The sequence below is a fragment of the Bidens hawaiensis genome, unplaced genomic scaffold (assembly GCF_021521415.1).
Source record: "Bidens hawaiensis isolate Kalapana, Puna unplaced genomic scaffold, B.hawaiensis_p1.1 tig00004478_1, whole genome shotgun sequence".
NCBI classification, from domain to species: domain Eukaryota; kingdom Viridiplantae; phylum Streptophyta; class Magnoliopsida; order Asterales; family Asteraceae; genus Bidens; species Bidens hawaiensis.
In genome coordinates, this window is record NW_027491271.1 from 544,670 (window position 1) to 564,504 (window position 19,835).

A 19,835-nucleotide genomic window follows, 5' to 3' on the forward strand; every position below is an offset into this window, starting at 1 on the left:
TGATTCATACTTGCCTCGAATTTAGGGGAAAACCTAATTTGTATATAGGTGTGTTTATTTGAACGGTGACGAATAGTGAAACGCAAAAACAAAACACGCTACAACCCTCATCATTAAGGATGCTATCAAAATTGAAATTACTCCATTAACTCCAACGTGTATCAAATTGGGCCTATTTTTTAATCCTCCCAAACATGTTTGTCTACACTTCGCTAATTATTTATTGAGTTGGCGCCTCCTTGTTAGGGAATGATAACTTATTTCATGCCTTCCAAATGCTCCAATATGTGGTCATAATACTTTTACTTTTTCTAACGTTTCAATTATTTTAAAAAATATCCTTTGTGTTCTCTCAATTTATCGTAATGGGTCTCTCTCTCTCCCTCCCTCGTTTATGCATTGATAACAAGTAGTCGTGGCATCTACAAGATACACCCCACCCCGCGACCTCAAGTCTTTCATTTGCAGCATAATAAAGCCTCATTTTGGCACCATCGCCGGGACATTTCGCATTCAAATTTAAAAGCATTAAAACATTTAGCGTTTTTATATATTTATTTTTTTTAGCTTTGCAAATTCGTGTAATTCATGTCGCATCAATACTATATTTTATTTGTACTCGGTAAAATTATCATAAAAAAATATTATGTTTCAGTAAGGGGAAAAGAAAGAAAGAAAAACCTAAATTTGGAATGCCAAAGTACTAACTTGCCGAAAGTATACAAAAAAGCCTTTCAATTCTGTTTTGAAAATCTACCAAACTTATTTAAAACACATCTACTTATAAAATCAATTTATAATGACTTATTAGTGACATTAAAATATTTTACGTAGATTTATACCTTGTTCTTGTATTACTTTAAGATGTAACAAGTCAGTACATGCATTGCAAACAACTTTAGAGCCTTATTTAATACAACAAAATCAATTTCTTTGTGTTTTTTTTAAAGTTCGATTTGAAATTCCCAAGACAAAGATTTTATGTTCATGTAAGATAAGAAAGTATGTTAGTTTTTTTTCTTCGTAATAGCGCATCCAAGCACACCTTTTTGGGGTGTTTTAAGCTCGTGTGAAGGAGACTGTCGAGCAGAGGAAAGACGGGGTTGTTAAACCGTTTTTGGCTGTAATATGAGCAACACGTAGTCGTAAGCAGATAGACTGGGCCGCTAAACAAGATTCAATACTATCATGAGTAAAGATGTTTAAATAGAAGCACATCAGGTCAGGCCGTGTCACGCTATAGAATTTGTTTTAAGGTAGTATCTAGAAAAGAATAAATTTGAGCTAGATTTTACCTTCAGACCAAAGCCACCAACTATTCATAAAAACAGATGGATAAAACGTGTAAACGGGTCGGCTCAACCCAGACCTACCATCCAGCTTTTACCATATCAGAAAGAGTTAAAAGAAAGTACAGAATCTACTAAACTTTCACGATCACAATAAAATATGTGACAACATTCTCTTAGTCAAAAAGCAGTCTGATTCTTCTTCCTATAAAGATCCGGTAAAACAAAACACACACACTCAAGACTGACTGACTGATTCCTTAAATTACCATCTGTTGGTGGGTGGTTTAACTTTGTAAATCCTAACTATCCAGTTCGAGGTTGTGAATGCTTCTTCCAAGTATTCAAGTTTCACGTCTTTATTCCCTATTTCCACTCCCCTTGCTCTGTCATACCTGTCAACGTCATTTTACAAGTTATAGAGCATCATATTTGCTTCAACCTAACAATTGTCCCAACATGGAGATGACAATTTTGACCCGTTCATATGTATGCGTTGTGTTAATATTTTTACGGGCCAAAACTTTATCCATAAATCATTTTTTGTTATATAATTAAAATATTAGAATGATAATATCATGTACAAAAACAGTTCGTGATGATCAGGTATTAATGATGTAACATAAAGTTAAGATACTCACCCTGGAGGTTTTCCGTACTCTGTTGTCAGCTCCCCAAATCGATAATAGCATAACTTATACCTACAATCAGTTTATATTAAATTAAAGAAAACGATTCTTGTTCAGTTCTCACACACACATATATACACTCAGAAGACGATATTCTTTTGCAAGAACAGAAAGAATAAAACAAATAATTTCAAATTTTCAATTAAAAAACTTAAAATACAAGAAAATGGCTAAAATTCAATGTTTATTCATTGCTTTCAACATTCTAAAAAGATGCATACACAAAAATCGTTTATTTATAGAACCTACACGTGTAGGTTATGCACGAGAACACAACATGTGTAGAATATTACCTACACATGTATAGGAATATTATCTACATGTGTGTAAGTAAACGTTTACAAGTTATTAAAAAAACATATGAACAAATTCGTTTAATGATTTTTTTGTGTATATAATAAACATTTGTATGCAAGAAGTAAAAGTTTTTAGAATATGAACCATTGATAGAAAATTAAACTATAAGTAATATGCCAAACGTTAATCACAAGAAATAAGTTCACGCATCTTATAACGTAAAAACATGTTTCATTAAGCTAGAAAAGGCGTTTTAGTAATTTAACAAAAAAATGAAATAGATTTATGTTTTTATAGCAATTCTAACTCAGCCAAATTAAACAAAAAATAAGATAATAAAGCCAGAAACTTACATTAGACAGTTTAACATTTTGGGAGCCGCTCCTTTATCGACACGATATTCACCATTAACAAGATAATCAGGTTCCTTAATCACAGGAAAAACTCCACCTCCAATTCTCACCATCCACAAAAACCTAATTACACGCATTACAGTTTGTAATAACACTACCATAATTAAATATAGTTAAGAATTAAGCACGTTTAAACAAAACTACATACTTGTTAATATCATCAGAAGAGTAACCAGTAACACCACCAAAAACAACCAACACATAATCCACATCAAGCGATCTCATTATCTCATACGCTTCATCTTCATAAGACGACATTGCCCTTCCAACTGTAGCAATATGGGTATTATTCCACGTGTTATTGTCCACAATAACTGTCCTGTTCCCCATGGCTGTAATTTGATAACCGTAATCCCACCAAGACATTATTTTGGCATCTGAGGGAGTATTTTGTCTAAGCCAAAAGTATGCTTCACGGTAGTCGTCAAATATAACTCTCTGACCATGAGCCCCACGTGCAGCTAACACGATTGATGGTGATGAGTATGCCTCTGATGTCACCCATGTGCAATGGATTGCGTATCTGCTTAGTAAGTAGAATGCACCGAAAAGTAATACAGTAGCACCATTTTTAAGGTATGGTATAGATTGATCAGCTGCCACTTGTTGCTGCAATGAATATATTACCAAAAAACAAAAACTCAAAACTTGTTGCCATAAATGCACAAAACTAGAACAGTACTTCGAGTTGATTACTATATAAACCTAGGCCTGTAAACAAACCAAAACATTCTATGAACCGTTTGGCGGGAAATTTGATTATTTAATAAACAATCGTAAATAAACCAAACCTTCTGTTCATTAAGTTAAACGAATGGATATGAACATATGTAATGTTTGTTGATTCATGTTAGCAAACATTGTTTAAGTTCGTTCACTTAAATACGTTTATGTTCATTTTATACGTTCATTTATGTTTGTTTGTTTACGTTCATTTAAGTTTGTTAATATATTACTTAATTTTTAGATCCATTACAATATATCTTCACTTCTTAGGCCCAGAGTATTGTTGTTTGCGGCTACTTTTAATTTGTTATAGCTCAGTTGTGTTCTTTCATCTATGTTAAGTTATTTTCATTCGTGAGCCGTTCGTTTATGATATTAACGAACGAACATAAAAAACACAGGCACATTCATTTTCTTAAAGAACAAACATAGACACATTCATTTTCTTAACGAACGAACACAAATAGAAAAAACCATGTTCGTTTAATCGTTCATGTTCAATCGTTTGGTTGAAGTTAAACAAACAAACACAAACATGCTAAGTTCGTGTCGCTTCATTCTTCTACAGGCCTATAGCCCTATATAAATCCGAGTCATGTCATATCACCAATTTTGCAACTTCAAAACCTTAAAAGACACCACCAAAAGACAAAAAGGGATTCTCACCTTAGACGATCCCCTTGTGCCACTTGTTCCCTTAGCTGACACAGCTTGACCGGTCTTCCCCCTAATACACTGAGTCAAGTTCTTTATTGTAGCCGATACTGCAATCGCACTAATAAGACAGACCGCAGGCGTTGCAACAAGAATCAACCGAACCATCACACCCGCAAAATACATACTCGTGAGTCCATACATCACAATAAAAATAGTGGCATCTGACAACCGTTTGAAGCAGAAATATAAACCAGCTGGAAACAGGAAAAGCAGAATATGGAAGTCAAACATGAAAGATGACCATGCGGTTGGTTGATGCTCAGAAACCGAAGCTATAATTGGTATATGATCTTTAGCGTATGTGGGGTCCAGTAAAGAGTAAAACCGGCCCGTCCATGGTGAGATGTAACCAGAAGCTGTACCTAAACCCAGTGCAATTGCACCCATAGTTATCGCTGATGTCACACCGATCCTTAAAAGTGCTTGAAACAGTTTTGTATCGTTTAACATGTGCTTGATCCAAACCAAGAAGTAAAATACCTGCCAACATAACAAAAAATGTTAGTGTAACTAGACCTGTAAACGAACCAAACGTTCAACTAGAAATTGGGTTATTTAATAAACATACAAACATGAACACATGACTCTTTCGTTCATTTATGTTCATAAATGTGCATTCATTTAAATTTGTTTATGTGACATAACTACATGAAATGAACATTCAACGAACCATTCGGCAGAAAGTTCGTTTATTTAATAAATGAACAAACATGAGCACATGTCTCGTTTGATTATTTATGTTCACTAATATATTCAATTATGTGAAATAGCTAGGCTTATAAACAAATCCTTGTTCATCCATTTATGTTTGTGAACGTTTGTTTATGTTAATTCATTTAAATTTGTTTATGTGAAATGACTAGGCGTATTAAAACTCAAACACTCAGTGAACCATTTGGCGGGAAGTTAGTTTATGTAATAAACGAACAGACATGAACAAACTTTTATGGTCATTTACTTAAATGAACAAACATGAACACGTCACATACGTTCATTTAATTAATAAACAAATGAAAAATACTTTTGTTTATGTTCGCTCATTCATTAAATAAACAAACTTCCTGCAGAACGGGTCACTGAACATTTAGTCCATTTACAGGCCTAGCTTTAATATCACACATCCTAGCATCACCTAACTTCCAATTATTACAAAAGTTGAAAAATGTGACTTATTTTTTAGGGAACTTGATTCCTTTTCATATTATCACAATGTAACTAGAAAGCATATTACAAAAACTTTTACAAAAATAGCATACTATTCATGTCTTTATCAAAAAAGGTTCATGTGAAATAACCACTTTTTAATAAAGTAGCACTCTTGATACCCCAAATCCATACCTGAATCAAGAAAAACACTCCCATTGCAGCCATATGTTCCCCTGACTGCACATGTTGAAACCCTACAAACCGAATCTGCATGGCAAGCAACATTCCCACTATATACATACAATTATAAGCCACATACAACCTCATCGAATACCTCCCGGTAACCAACAACACCAACACATACAACGGAATCAAGTTAATAATAAACACATAGCCACCCCAAGCTGACACCATATAAAAGTACCCAAACGCCGAAGCAAGAGCCCATGCAAGCGAACCGGTATTCACCGCCTTAACAAATAGATAAAAAGTAAGCAACAATGCGAAAATCGCAACACCTTCATTATCATAAGATCCAGCCACGGACCTAGATATATATCCCGGGCATATCGCAATCAACGCTGCTGCTACAAGACCTGCACCAGAATCCCACAGCTCTTTCCCGAAAAAATACGCGACAATCGTCGTGTTCGACGCAAAAAACGGAGCAGTTAACACACAAACTTCACGAATATGAACTGCAAATCGGAGGAATTTAAGAGTCCAGTAAATTAAAGCAGCTGTTACCATGAGACCTGCAATATGGGAAAGATTTCATTGAATTAACTAACTGATGAATATAAACCTTAAATAAATAAAAACTATTTAACAAAACTAAGAAACCAACTAACTAACAGACCCGTTCCAATCTGAACCCATTCTGATCTGAACCCGTTCAAACCTGAACCCATTCTGACCCAAACCCGTTTTGACCCGAACAAAAAAATCCATTTTTACATGACCCTTTTTCGAACCTGCCCCGTTGCAACCTAAACCCGTTTCCAAACTGATCCCATTCCAACCCAAACCCATTCCAGCCCGTACCCATTCTAACCCGGACCCGTTTCAACCCAAACCCATTTTAACCCAGACCCGAACAAAAAGAACCCTTTGTTAATCGACCCGTTCGACCCTGACTCATTCCGACCCTAACCTGAACCCGTCTGCCAGTCCTACGACACAAACTAACCAATAAAAACACATCAAGGGCAAAATGGTAAATAAAAAAGACCTGGATACAGTGTTCCGCCGATGATCCGACCAAGTGGATACCAACTCTCGGAGTCAAACCAATTCCAAAACTCGTAAAACCCTTTCTCCGTCAAATACAAAGTCGTCCGGTAATTGAAATACGGATCAAACTCATGAATCATGCTCTCGTAACGAAGAACGCTGAAGAGACGAGTGACAAAGGCTAGAATGTATACAAGACAGAGAACAGTGACGCGGATCAGAAGCTCTTGTTGCTTTGTTTTGAGCTTTAGGGTTTTGAGCGAGAACAGATCGGACTTGGAGGTGGAGTAAGTGGACGACGGAGACTGTGAGGGCTTGGTGCCGCCCTTGGCGGCGTCGAGCTTGACGGCCATGGTGGTGATTGGATCTGATGAAACCCTAAATTGGAAATGAAGATGATGAATTGATGGATGGGTTCAACACTGAAGGTGTGATCTATAAATCACTCAACCTACTAACTAACGAAACAAATAGTATGTTTGACTTTTCAGTCAATGCTTTTGTAGTATTAAGGATATTATTATATTTATTTATAAATATAATATGTTTGAATTTTCAAAGTTTTTATTTATAAACTTTTACCTTAATTATATACTTTTTGTGTTATATAAAACTTGATAAAATTATACCGATAAAAACATTTTTTAAAACATACTCAAATCATATAACTTTCATCAAGTGTTATCTAACGCAAACAAAATTATTTAAGGTCAAAGTTTATAAATAAAAACTTTGAAAATTCAAAACATGACACTTTTAATGGGACGGAGGTAGTATTATTCTATTTGTGAAAGTGGTATATGTCCAATTCACTAAAAATGAAAGTGGTATATGATAGAAGGTATTAAGATGATCCCTTTTGTAAAGTGTAAGGGGGCTTCACACTTCAAAGTTTCTTATTTCTTAGAATTAATTTAAAATATATATATATATATATATATATATATATATATGCTCTATTGGTTTGATCTATGTTATATCTTGAAATATTTATGGGTCTAACTTTCATACCTTATAAATTATTAAAAATATTGGATTTTTGTTGAGGTGGATCTTAACCCATATGATATGTCGATATGGATCATGATCGACTTCTAGATACGGAAACGAAAGGTGAAATAATGGTGAATGAAAATATATTTTGAGATAGTAAAACACAAGATATAAAGTATAAAAAATTGTTATATTGATGTATCACATGGTTATAATTACATTTGCATATATACAGTGAACTTTATCTTGGTATATTCATGTGTGATCTTGTGAATTCTCTTTCTTTATGGTTGTCATTTATTACTGCCCTTTTTGTCTTTGTATGTGTCGATGTGGTTCTTTCTCCATTGGTATGTTAATCAGGGCGCAATCCCTCTACTCAATTCTTGTGGGACATGGTTCCGGATAAAATGACTTTCATGATTTTGTATTTTTGCAAGGACTTTGTTTAAAAGTTACAAAACTATTATTTTAATTTGCCCCTCTTCGAGATCTTTTTACAGTTGTATTGATATTTATTTGACTTCCCGTCAGGTATGTCGCCTCGTCATCACTCTCAAATAAGGTTGGCGTTATAGGCTAACATTTGTTTCGTTTGCTTCTTTAATTAAAACTCTTTTCACTCTTTCATGTTTGCATTTTCATCTTTCTTCCTTCATAATACCTTTTCCCTTGTTATACTTCTTTATTTGATAATGGTTTCTTCTATAGTTCTAAGCACAATATGTTTGAGAAGTTCTCAACCATGTCTATACATCATATTTGTGCTCTAATGAATGAGTTTAATATCCACTGGGATTTGAAAATCGCTTATGCTGAAACCTAGAAAACCTCCTAAAGGCACTTTTGCTCTTTATGTCGATCTTTTTAGGGGTTACGAATTGTAAGATTCCATTCAATATGTTATTATTAAAAACCTTTAGGTTATGTGTTGTGGTTGACGTCACCACCAATATTCATCCTATCATATTGTGCCACATGGCGCTGACTAGACCTAGCCCTTCACCCTTTGTTGTTTGTTTCATCGCTCGCTTGAACCCGTTGTGGTCCGCTAGCCATTCACGCCCCTATCCTTCACATTTTGCCTACCGCGACGCTAGTCGGCTCGCCTATGCCGTTGAAGCCACCAGTTTCTTGATACCTGTTGCGGTGTTCGTGAGTGACGTGGCTTAGTTTATCCGTCAAAGCCACCGTTTGCTGGGCCACAATGTTAGGTTTTTGGAGGCTTGGGCTCGAGGTTACTTGAAGACTAATTATTTGGGTTTAACGAAGATAGAAGACATGAGAGGTTTTGGGCCGGCCATATATCTCTTTATTAGGACCCGTTTATGTTTTCTTGTTCTCTAAGCTAGAAACCAAATCTCTATATATTGTAATCGTTGTACTTGTAATTATACACGTGTGAAGCATTAGCAATAGTAAAATACCTTGGTTGCAGCCCGTGGATGTAGGTAGTGAACCACGTAAATCTCGCATGTTCATCTTCGTTTATTTATTCTCTTCCAATATTATTCGTGTTTGTGTGTGTGTGCGAGATCCTAACACACAACACATACCTTATATTCTTGAATCCATACATTTTTCAGTGTGATCCTTTAGCTATTCCTCGAGTTACCCACTTTGAAATTTTCTGTTGATATTTGAATAGAACTCTTTGTTTGATCCGATTTAACAAAGGAAAAGCAAAACCTATACATATTGATTTTAACTTGCCTAAACGACCGGTAGTAAAAGGTCCACGCCTTAAATGAATCCAATTAACAATTCACAAATTCAATTCAATGATCTTAAATGATGGTTTTAACTTGCCAAAACGACCTATAGTAAAAGGTCCATACCATGAATGAATCCAATAAACATTTAAACTTAGTTCAATATATCTAAATAGCATATGTCAACATGCCAAAGTTATAAAACATTTCAAATAATCGATGTCACTAGCAATGAATCATTTTATTTTAATACACATTAATACATTACATTTCATGTTACTCCATAATACTTTATATGTACAGGCTTGTCACACCTCAACCCACGAAAGCGAAAGCGATGTGTTATCATGTATAGAGGTAGGGTATCAAAAAGACCCAAATACTCTTAAGTAGTACCCGCGGGTCAACCAGAAGTCCTTCATAAGGCACCCGCGGGACATATGGACCACCCGCATAATTATTGGCGGGGGAAACACCCTCACAGGGCATGCGGAAGCATCCTGGCATCCTCAAAAGTCATCCGGAAGACGGAACGTCCGTCCGCGTAAATAACTATGAGGTAATGCCCCGGGACAGCTGTCATTAACCGGTAACATTCTAGAAGACCTACCAAGATGCTTTCTTGAGCAATACGTAATCCCTCAACCAACCAGAAAATGACACCTGGCAAGGCCGTTATAACCGTGCACATGGCCAGGGTTGTATACCACCCTATCAGATGTGGACACGTGTCCAGGTTGTTATACATGCACATGCAACGTATAAATTGAATATCATATGAGAACACGTATCCAGGTAGTTATAAGAGCATCTTCTAAAGAGACAGCTGGCCCAATCACCTTCCCACACCCTTCGGCAATAAATATCTTCTCAATTATCATGAGGTATTCATATTCACTCCCACTATACTCTCACTATTTATTTAAGTACTTTATATTCATCGGAATTGTACTTATTCTCACGCCGGATGGTGGTTACGGGAAGACCCCCCTCTTGTTCTTCCCGTAACGAGCTCACGGTGTCTGTTTTGCAGGTTCACGTTACTGGACTTTGGGAATTGAGTTCATATCGTATTGGCAGTTAACCGTATCCTACTATGTGGACTCATTGAATCTAGGACCCGTTAAGGGGAGTAGATCCGTGTTTCTTCACCATGGCAGTAATGTGTTATATTTGTGTTACACCTCATTACATATTTGGTACATAGACTAGCCACTTATACACCCCTTAAGATTTTTGTTTTGTTTAGTGCTCCATGTATTGTATGAAATATTACTATTACTGATAAGTGATAAGAGACTATGATTAAATGATTAATGCAACATTTCAAATGTCTTCATTACATCTTAATAAAGCTACAATAATGGGTTGTCTCCTCACTAATATAACATATTACCATACCAAGAATCAATCATCTTGCTACTTATGATCAGGTCACTGGATCCAACCGGTCCATGACGGTCAAGACCTGCTCGGTTCATGTGGGGCCAACCCAAGCACGGGGTCCGTTGTCCGATACCGGGCCACCATTCATCCCAGCCTGTAATGCTGCATTGCTGTTCAGAAGCTGCATTCCCTCTTCACCCATCTGTTGAACCTCAGAAGGCGATAGAATCCTGATGCATCGTACGCATCCTACAAACTCCCTGCATTTGACAGCACAAACTTAGAATTCTATTGGCTTATGTTTTCTATATAAAACCACACGAATAATTCACGCGTGTATTTATTCGTCTACTTTCAATTTTAGTTCTCATTTTATTTTAAAAGTTTAACATTTTAGTTGAGAAATTTATCAACTTTTCATATATTTTTTACCATAGAGATAGAACTTACTCCCATGGATCATCTCCAACAAGAAGAACATCCTTCTCGAAATCTACATACACCAACTTCCAACCCGATCCTCTTGAATCATTAAGCAACCCCTCAAGCCCGAACATCTTTTCAATTTCACTACGAAGTTCATCATAGTTCTTGAAACCCGACACGTCGATAGACCTCCCAACTGACCCCGCCTTTTGAATCTGCAAGTATCCCGAAAAAACACATTTTAAATGCCGACCCATATAGCAAAACTCATCTTCATACATATTCATTAAAAAAAAAGTTAAGCTTTGAGTCTTTGACTGTTCGTACACGTAAGTAACCCAAAGAAACACGTTTTAATTCCAACCCCATATACCAAAAACTCATCTGTAATACAAAGTCATAAGAAAGTTATGATCTTTGAACTTGGTATGTGTTCATACACGCAAGTAACCAAAAGAAACACGTTTTAAACCCAAACCCCCCCATAAAGCAAAAAAAACATCTTTTAAGGTAAATAAATAAAAAAGTTTTGAGCTTTGACTTTGGTATACGTTCCTACACACAGTTAACCCAAAGAAACACATTTTAAACCCAAACCCGTAACGCAAAAACAAATCTTTAATCAAAATTCATAAGAAAGTTTGAGCGTTAACCTTGGTATACGTTCGTGCACGCGGTGGAGGAGCAACTTGTTGCCACGAGTTGTTATTCAAAAGTCCACTGTCATCAAACTCACCATTGCTAGAAGACGCCCCACCTGAGTTATCGGGTAATTCTTGCATAGAATAAGCTTGAGAATCAACCAGGCTAGCCGAAGTTATCTGTGACTGAACATCTTGACTCGAGCTGAAATTATTATTAACTAAATAGCTAGATGGGTTTTGAAACTCTATGTCTTTTAAGTTATAGAACTCGTCCAAAACTGAACTCGAGACCGAAGGGTCAACCACGGTGCTGCCACCGTTACTACCTTCAAAATTTAGACAGTTGTATACATTCCCACTTTCTTGATTGTTGTTGGTTCCATCGTTTAAGTCTTTGAACCCGTATTGGTTTGACTGGAACACACATTTGGAGTTATTGTTGTTTGCTTGTGGGTCCCATGTTTCCGGCCCGAGAGATGGATACGGGTTTAGTACGTTCGTATCTGGAAATGGGAACAGCCCGTTAAGAGTCGAAGAGTCAATCTGAGGCGAGTCAAATTGTTGACCATGGAGTATGGTGGAATCAAACGGAGACAACTGATTAAGAAACGGAAGCTCGTGTACGAGATTCTGAGGGGAGTTGACTGGTTTCGATTCATGTTTGACCGTTTCTGACTGTTGTGGTGATTGACTTCCAGAAAGATTTGGATTGGGTTGCGGTGTCGGGTTCGTGTTAATGGTGGTGGTGGCGGAGTTCGGTTGACTGAGTTGATAATGGGGACGGGCTTCCGCTTGTAATAACGGGATTTTGTTGGCGGGAAAAGTTTCTTGAACGGGTGTAACGGATGTTGAAATGTTGTTAGTATTTTGAGGTTTCATTAACATCTTGATTAGCTGTTCTGACCATATGCTTGGCATTGAAGGGTATAAAGGGTTTCCGGTTATGGGATCCGGGGCCCGCATGAACGAGCGGTTTACCATATTGTCCCATTCGGGTTGCGCTCCGAGAAAAGAGGAATTGAACGGTCGTTTAAGGCTTGAAGTGATAGAAGGGAAAATGAAGAGGCTTTCGGGGGCCTCAATGTCCCAAGGGCTCACTCGACTTTGCTTATCACCACAACCGGGCTCGTCCCACTCGACTTGGAGGTTATGCCACTTAGAACCAGGCCATCGTAACGGGTCCACGTCACTTATGCTGACTATTGTGCCCATGTATCTGGGATTAACAACAAGATGATCATTTAGCACCAATCGTGGGAATAAATGAAGAAAGTCACCCACGAGCTCCTGAAGATCAGCTCACTAAAAGCTCAAATCAGGCCGAGCTTAAACGAGCTCAAGCCAAAAAATAAGTGTGTTTAATAAATGAGCATGTGCTTCAGTTATTGAGCTTAAGTTGACTCGAGAGCCTAAATGAGCATATATTTATGTATTTTTATTTGATATATTTAATGTATATTTATGTAATAATTATTATAATATACAGAATATAAACAAAATTAACTACATAATATATATTATGTTATATGCATAAAATAATTTTAAAATGTATACAAGTAAATGAGCTGAGCTCAAGCTTGAAAAAACTATTAATGAAAATAAAAAAATTTGGATAGGCATACCTGCGTTTTCCTGATTCTTCAGTTTCAAACATCATTCCAAACCTCATGCCTACCGAAAGTTGTGTCCCGTAAACTGCTTTTCGATACCTCGATAATGGAATGACGAACTCCGAAGGACATGCCCTGAATGAAATAAAAATAGCGCTAAATTACAAAGTAGTTTTTAAGTATAGATGCTTATACTAGAGATGCTTTCGACCCGTTATTTATAAGCAAGTCAAATTGGTTATGTATTATCTCAAATGAGTCAGATTAATAATAACATAGCTAGAATGAAGCAGGTCAATAGACACTTTATAATTTATTTATTGATTTTTTAAGTACATTATATTGTACTCATTTAGTTTTAGTAATCATATTAAACCAACCCATTTTGACTTGTTACCCAGCCCGTTTGACCAACTGATTTTGTCAACTGTATATAAGACAAACCTTGGGTTGTAGAATATTGTAAAGGGAGTTTGGTTAGCAGCAGCATGAGCTGCAGCAGCAAGGACTCCTATGTGCATGCTGTCAGCAGATAAAACCGATGATGGTAGTGACATATTTTGACGGTTTGCTCGCCGTACTCCCAATAACAATTGCGACTTCTCATCCCTACAAATTCAGCAAAAAAAAGTATAAAGACAAAAATACCCCTCTATATCATCATGTGGACAGGCCAATGACCATGTCATTTTTGTTGTTTCCTTGAATTCACCGTATTACCACATGGTTGTTTAGTTACAAGAAGCATACCTGATAAATAGAACAGCATCACCAGCTTTAAGCCTTTTTGCACCAACAAACATGCTCCAACCAGTGGTAAGTAGGTGTCGTTTAGGCTGCCCTGCATTAGAATACAAAAACAAAAATTAAAACTCCAAACCGAGATGGAAATAATAATATCCGGAATAAAGATTTTTCATTTCAAAACTTTCCTCTGAAATGTGGAAAGATTTGGTGATAGAGGTAAAGGCTCTATAAAAAAATTATATTAGAGTTGAGTTCGTTTTTTGTCTTGTTTAGCCATTTTAACTGGTTCAATACAAGTCCAAGTTTTTGTCGTACTAGCGTCCATGATTTAGATTTTACAGTCCATTTCGTCCCTAACAGCAAGTCGGCAGCTCTGTTAATTTTTTTTTTGTCAATTTGTTGTAAATTGACAAAAATACCTTTACTTGTAAATTTAACCAAATTACAACCCCGACTTCATTTCTTTAGAACTAAAGAATATCCAAAAGAGAAATATTTAAATGCTCACCGCGGTATATATGACGGAATGTCCATGTGTTATCATGTAAATCACGAACAATAAGCTCTTGAGTCGGAGGTTGCATTGAAAAATCCTAAACACAAAAGAAAATTGACCAAGAAAACAAGAATTAATATCATATAATGCATAACCTCACATTAGGATTTAAACTACTTTATTATTATGAAAATGGAAATGTAAGAAATGGTCTATTACCAATTGTGGAAAGAGTTTTTCTGCGGCTCTACGAGGGACTGAAAAGCCACCATGCGTGCTCGTATCACTTGGGGTCAAAGTCTTGCAGAAGAATTCATTTGGATGTCGACTCGGTTTCATCCCAAAGTCGGGTATCGGAAGAACATCCTTTTCCTAATTCATAAGTTAAAGCAAGCAACATTAGTTCGCCGTTTCAAGTTTAATGATTAAGTTTTGGAAGAATGAGTAGTTCACTTTTTAATCATTGTGGTCGACTTTTTGTTCAAGAAACAAACCAACAATATATATCAAACGCTACAGTATGCAAGAAAAGTGGCATGTAAGATGATATTTAGCAATCGCTTGTTTCTTGTAAAGTGTTTTAAGCTTCAAATTTAAAGCTTCTTGAAAATATGAGGTCAATTTGACATCAAAAGTCAACAATGTAAAACTTAACTACTATTATCAATAGTAGTTGACTTTTTGTTGAAAAATCAAACCAACAATGTAAAAAAAACACTACATTTAGCAAGATAAGTGCCAAAGTATGATGCTATCTAACAATCACACATTTCTTGCGAAGTGTTTTCTGTTTCTAATTTAAAACTATGTGAAATTATGAGGCTTAGTTGACACTCAAAGGTCAAAGTTTGACTTTTTCTATTAGGTGAATGAATGAATTTATATAACTCACCGAGTTCACGGGTCGAAGGCTCATTTGGGCATATATCTCATCGGTATCTTTATCTGCCTATATAAACAACACAAATAAACAAAATGATTCTAAGAAAATCATAAATAAAAACCTAACAATTTTATATAATGTGACAAGAACTAAAGGGGCATACATGTAATGTAGCATTTAAAACTTGGCATAACAGCTGAGAAGGAAGATTTGGATAATTAGGAACTTGTGACGTCGCGGTTCTATTTGTCGAAACAGCAACCTGGTATATAACAATTTTGTTAGCAAAAGAAATAACTAAAACTTTGTTAATGAAGAAAAAAATGTTATGAACTTATGATGGAACATAATCTAGTCAAAAAGTTTGATTCCATCACACTCAACTTCTAAGGGACCCACCTTCCATGCAATTATTAGTTTGGATATGTGGAAAGAGAAAAAAAAACAAGTGTGGTTGTTTTATGTTTACTTCACTCCTACCCTTTTTACCCAAATTAAAGAGATAATTTCACATATACTAGAAAAAGCATCATATCAAATATGCCCATTATCTTTTCTTCTTTTTTGTTGACACAAAATACCATTTTACCATTTTCTTATTCTTGACATAAATGCATTTCTTTTAGGTGAAGATATAGGTTATGATAGTTTGTATGAAAAGGGTAAAATGGGTAAGCATGAATCCTTATTAGTTTTGAATGGACTATTTGATATATTTTTTTGGTAAATAACTAAATATGATATTACAAAGAGTTCTTAGGGGTATATATGACATTTCACATGTCATATACTATACCAATACCCCTAGCCTAACTTAGAAGGGATGTGAGACATGATGTGAAACTAATATGGGTTCACATGTCATTTGCATTTTTATATCCAAGATTTTAATTCTAGCAAAATGATTAAAGAAAAGATAACATTGCATACAAAACAAGATTTTAGTCCAAGAAAATAGTAAAAATGGAGACTTTTTAATTGAAAATATCAAGAGTTTAACAAATTACACTAACAAATAGTTAATAAAAAATCAAACCTGTTCGCTATGTCCTTGTGGGAAGTAATAAACTAGGCTTCCCACCTGTGGTAGAGTTACTAATGGCCCAGCACATGCATGCCATAGTTCAGAATTTATTGGCTTCTTTATCACTGCAATTTTTAACAAAAATAGCACAAAAATTCACGTTATTCTACAAGTAATCCAAAATCACACAAACAAACAAGCTAAACAGATTAGAAAAAGGTTCATTATTTTAACAAAAAAACACAAGAACTAAAATTAATCCATAAACAAACAAGCTAACAAGATTTAAAAGTTCTTTTTATAAAAATAAAAAAACACAAGATTTCAAAATTAATTCACAAACAAACAAGCTACAAAAACTTTAAAGTCCCAAAGCTTCGTTTTTAGAAGGATTGGCTTTGCTATTCAAAAGGAGCTGCGGCGCAGCTTGTTGCCCGTTTGCTGCCACTTTATTGTAATCGTCCGTTTTATAGTAAAAGGCAAATCTAATTAAAAAAAAAGTACAAGAATTCCCATTAATCCACAAGTATTCCAAAAATCCACAAACAAACAAGCTAAAAAGATTAAACAAACTAGAAAAATTAGTGCAAATTCTCAAGGGTTTGAGGGTAGTTTCCAAATCTTGCAAAATGTAAGGAAAAAGATAAACTTTTTATGAAAAAAACCATATTTGGTTGAAAGTGAAGAAAAAACTTACCAGAATGGTCCTGCATTTCCTTTAACAATTTCATTTCCTCAAGTAAACTATGTGTCCCACTGTTCACACCTGTTGAATTCAACTTCTCTTCAATGGTGGTCATACTTTCTACATCAACAACTTTAACAACAACAAATTAAGGTCCTCCTCATCATCAAAACTATCAAATCACATCAAACCCATCTCATAAAACATCATAAAGATCCAATCTTGAAATCTTTATTCAAAGTTTTTCATTTCAAGAAACACAAAAACCCCACATGAACATAAAGCTCAAATCTTTACCAAAAAAACAACAAAGGAATGAAGTCTAAAGCCCTGATTTAAGGGGCAAACACAGAGGAGAATCTAAAATACAATCCAAAAAGACACAGAAGATGGTGCCTCAAAAACACACAACCAAGAAACATAAACCTGCAAAATCAAAGTGGGGCTAACTTGTAATCAAGCAAAAAGAAAAAGAAAGAAGCAAAAAGGGGGTGTGTTTTTTTTGCATCAAAGCACGCCTATCAAAGCATGAGGAGTGCTGAGTATATGAGTGACTATTATTATCTTATATTATTATTATAAGGACCTCCCATCAAAAAGTAATCACCTTTTCTGAGAAAGTAGTCATAATACTGATCTTCACTCCACAAAAAAACAAAAGCAGAAGACCTAGAAAGCAGAAACAAGAGTGCATGCTAACATTTTAACCTGCTGTCACACACTTTGGGTGATTGATTGATTACATTTGCAGCAGCTTTGAAATTTAATTTCAAGATTCTTTTACTAGATTTTTAAATTCTGTAAAGAGTCAGAGAGAAAAGAAAGAAAGGAGTATGGATACACGAAAACGAACTCACACTTTCAAGATCAAGACAAGAGAGAGAATACTAAAGAATTGGTTTTATACATTGGTTTTGTACAAGAGACAAATTTTTATATATACTTTGGATTCATTGGCGTGTCAATTTGGTATTTGGTTCATTGTTTGTGTATTTTTGTTAAATTATAATATTGATATTAATATTAATACATGTATTTGAGTTTTTTTAATCTAATGTTTATGTACACAAAATATAGCCAAACAAGTAATTACTAGCACTTGATTGTTTATTTATGTATGTATAAATATTTATTAACTAGCTTTTATCCCATATATTACGGGTTGTTTTACATTATTGTTTATAATATTTATATATTTTTTAGAATTTTAATTATATTTATTGTAAAGAAGTTAATAATATACTTAAGATTTATTGATTAAAGTGTTTCACAAATAAATGAGATGTTATAACCCGATTTAAAAGCTACCTGGATTTGGTGAGACTCATGACCCGTTTTTTATTTACCATAAAATTGTTTATTAATTATAAATAATATCTTTAAAAAACATATATTAATTTTTAGTATATCCCTATTTTATAGGATTTTCATATCAAATACTTGATAAAATTAATTTTTAATATAATGAGATCTTATAACTCATTTAAGGGCTATCTGGGTTTGGTGAGACTCATACCCATGAATTTGGGTCAAATGCAGGAGAAACCTTTATTTACAAATAAAACAATCTGGTAACTTGAGAAAATTTAGGAATGTTTCATTTATATATATTTAAGATTATTAAGCATTATCTAAGGGAAATAACAGTGATGGGTATATGGTTTTTTGGGAGTTTCGTTAGCGTGAGCTCACATGTGGCTTGAATTTAAACTGTGTTGAAAATTTCAACTTGGGTTCGGCTTGGTTATGTTGGTTTTAAACAAATGGTTCAGCTCTGTGTTAGAAAATAAAAAACAATGTCTTATATATCAAATAAGACAAGAGATAGAAGATTGAAATGTTTTGGTCATGTGAAGAGGAGACATGACAACGCCCGTTAGAGACGTTGAAACTTTTCTTGTGAAGCGCACCAACGGATTAGAGACGAACCCATACTTACCTGGTGTGAATGGTTTAGGCAAAACTTGTTAAACATGCACCTCTCTTACGGCATAGTTGAGGAAAGTCTTTGTAGAGATATAGGGTTAAGATTAAAGACTTTTAAGCACATGCATTGTTTCGTCATAGCATTGTCTTAGGGGCTTATGGCCTTGCATGTCACATTCTTATTGTGTATATGTGTTTATGATGTTTTATCTCCAAATTTTTTTTTTATCATGTGCATGTTGTTTTAATATCTTATTAATCCCATATTTTAAGTTTGTCTTACCTCTTTTGGTTTTATTATCTATGTTTTTGATATACTTTTTTTGTTCAACCATCATTTTTTTAGCCGATAGTTTCTCTGAAAACAACTATTTTATCCTCAAAAGCATATTTATGATTTATCTACATTTCATGTCTTTCATATTAAACCAATAGCTTTGCTATTGGTGATTGTTTGGCTATTGTTGTGTATTTAAGAACATATGATGTGAGAAGTTTTTAATATGATATAATTTTTATAATATAATAATATAACCAAACAAATACGGATGCTTGGTTTTGTATATATGCATGCTTTTATATTAATTGAAAATAGATCTAGGGGGAATGTATGACAGTGAATCAAGTCTACGATTGTTTTACTTGGAAAATATTAGAAGAGGAAAATGGGTTAATTGTTTTAGTTATTTGGCAATTTTTTTCACTTTAAGTTACCAAGTATTCTACCCTAAAGATTTTAACCTTTTATTGTATTAGTTAGTACTCGACTAGACGAGACAAATTGTGGATGTGA

General features: G+C 34.8%; 2 protein-coding genes across 4 annotated transcripts; both read right to left on the reverse strand.

Moving 5' to 3' along the window:
- Positions 1-1,378: 1,378 nt before the first annotated feature.
- LOC143626713 (dolichyl-diphosphooligosaccharide--protein glycosyltransferase subunit STT3B-like) lies at positions 1,379-6,951 on the reverse strand. The gene is made up of 7 exons (XM_077096704.1): positions 6,509-6,951; positions 5,470-6,032; positions 4,081-4,611; positions 2,837-3,297; positions 2,629-2,751; positions 1,931-1,990; positions 1,379-1,684 (listed from the first exon to the last, which is right to left on the reverse strand). Exons 1-7 carry the CDS (start codon positions 6,861-6,863, stop codon positions 1,555-1,557), a joined length of 2,223 nt encoding a protein of 740 aa, XP_076952819.1. The 5' UTR covers positions 6,864-6,951; the 3' UTR covers positions 1,379-1,554.
- A 3,573-nt stretch (positions 6,952-10,524) lies between these two features.
- On the reverse strand, positions 10,525-18,048 carry LOC143626715 (auxin response factor 5-like). Of its 3 annotated transcripts, none has more exons than XM_077096705.1 (13): positions 17,724-18,048; positions 17,129-17,248; positions 16,444-16,556; positions 15,571-15,669; positions 15,417-15,473; positions 14,744-14,896; positions 14,537-14,621; positions 14,032-14,122; positions 13,726-13,890; positions 13,294-13,416; positions 11,681-12,887; positions 11,052-11,242; positions 10,525-10,861 (listed from the first exon to the last, which is right to left on the reverse strand). In XM_077096705.1, the coding sequence occupies exons 2-13, from the start codon at positions 17,229-17,231 to the stop codon at positions 10,693-10,695; spliced, it is 2,556 nt and encodes an 851-aa protein (XP_076952820.1). In that variant the 5' UTR covers positions 17,232-17,248; positions 17,724-18,048; the 3' UTR covers positions 10,525-10,692. The 3 variants fall into 3 exon arrangements, with proteins under 3 accessions (XP_076952820.1, XP_076952822.1, XP_076952821.1); XM_077096707.1 differs by having other exon boundaries at positions 17,129-17,236; positions 17,825-17,841; XM_077096706.1 differs by having other exon boundaries at positions 17,129-17,236; positions 17,724-17,742.
- Between the last annotated feature and the right edge of the window lie 1,787 nt (positions 18,049-19,835).

Excerpts from the sequence above, each read along its gene's own strand:
- LOC143626715 (XM_077096705.1), bottom strand. The coding sequence starts at position 17,231 with ATGACCACCATTGAAGAGAAGTTGAATTCAACAGGTGTGAACAGTGGG. Across the intron at positions 15,670-16,443 it reads CACAAGGACATAGCGAACAG|GTTGCTGTTTCGACAAATAG; the intron begins GTTTGATTTTTT and ends GTTATATACCAG. Across the intron at positions 13,891-14,031 it reads GATGCTGTTCTATTTATCAG|GGATGAGAAGTCGCAATTGT; the intron begins GTATGCTTCTTG and ends CTGAATTTGTAG.
- LOC143626713 (XM_077096704.1), bottom strand. The coding sequence starts at position 6,863 with ATGGCCGTCAAGCTCGACGCCGCCAAGGGCGGCACCAAGCCCTCACAG. Across the intron at positions 3,298-4,080 it reads GCACAAGGGGATCGTCTAAG|CAACAAGTGGCAGCTGATCA; the intron begins GTGAGAATCCCT and ends TATTCATTGCAG. Across the intron at positions 1,991-2,628 it reads AAAATGTTAAACTGTCTAAT|GTATAAGTTATGCTATTATC; the intron begins GTAAGTTTCTGG and ends AACTGATTGTAG.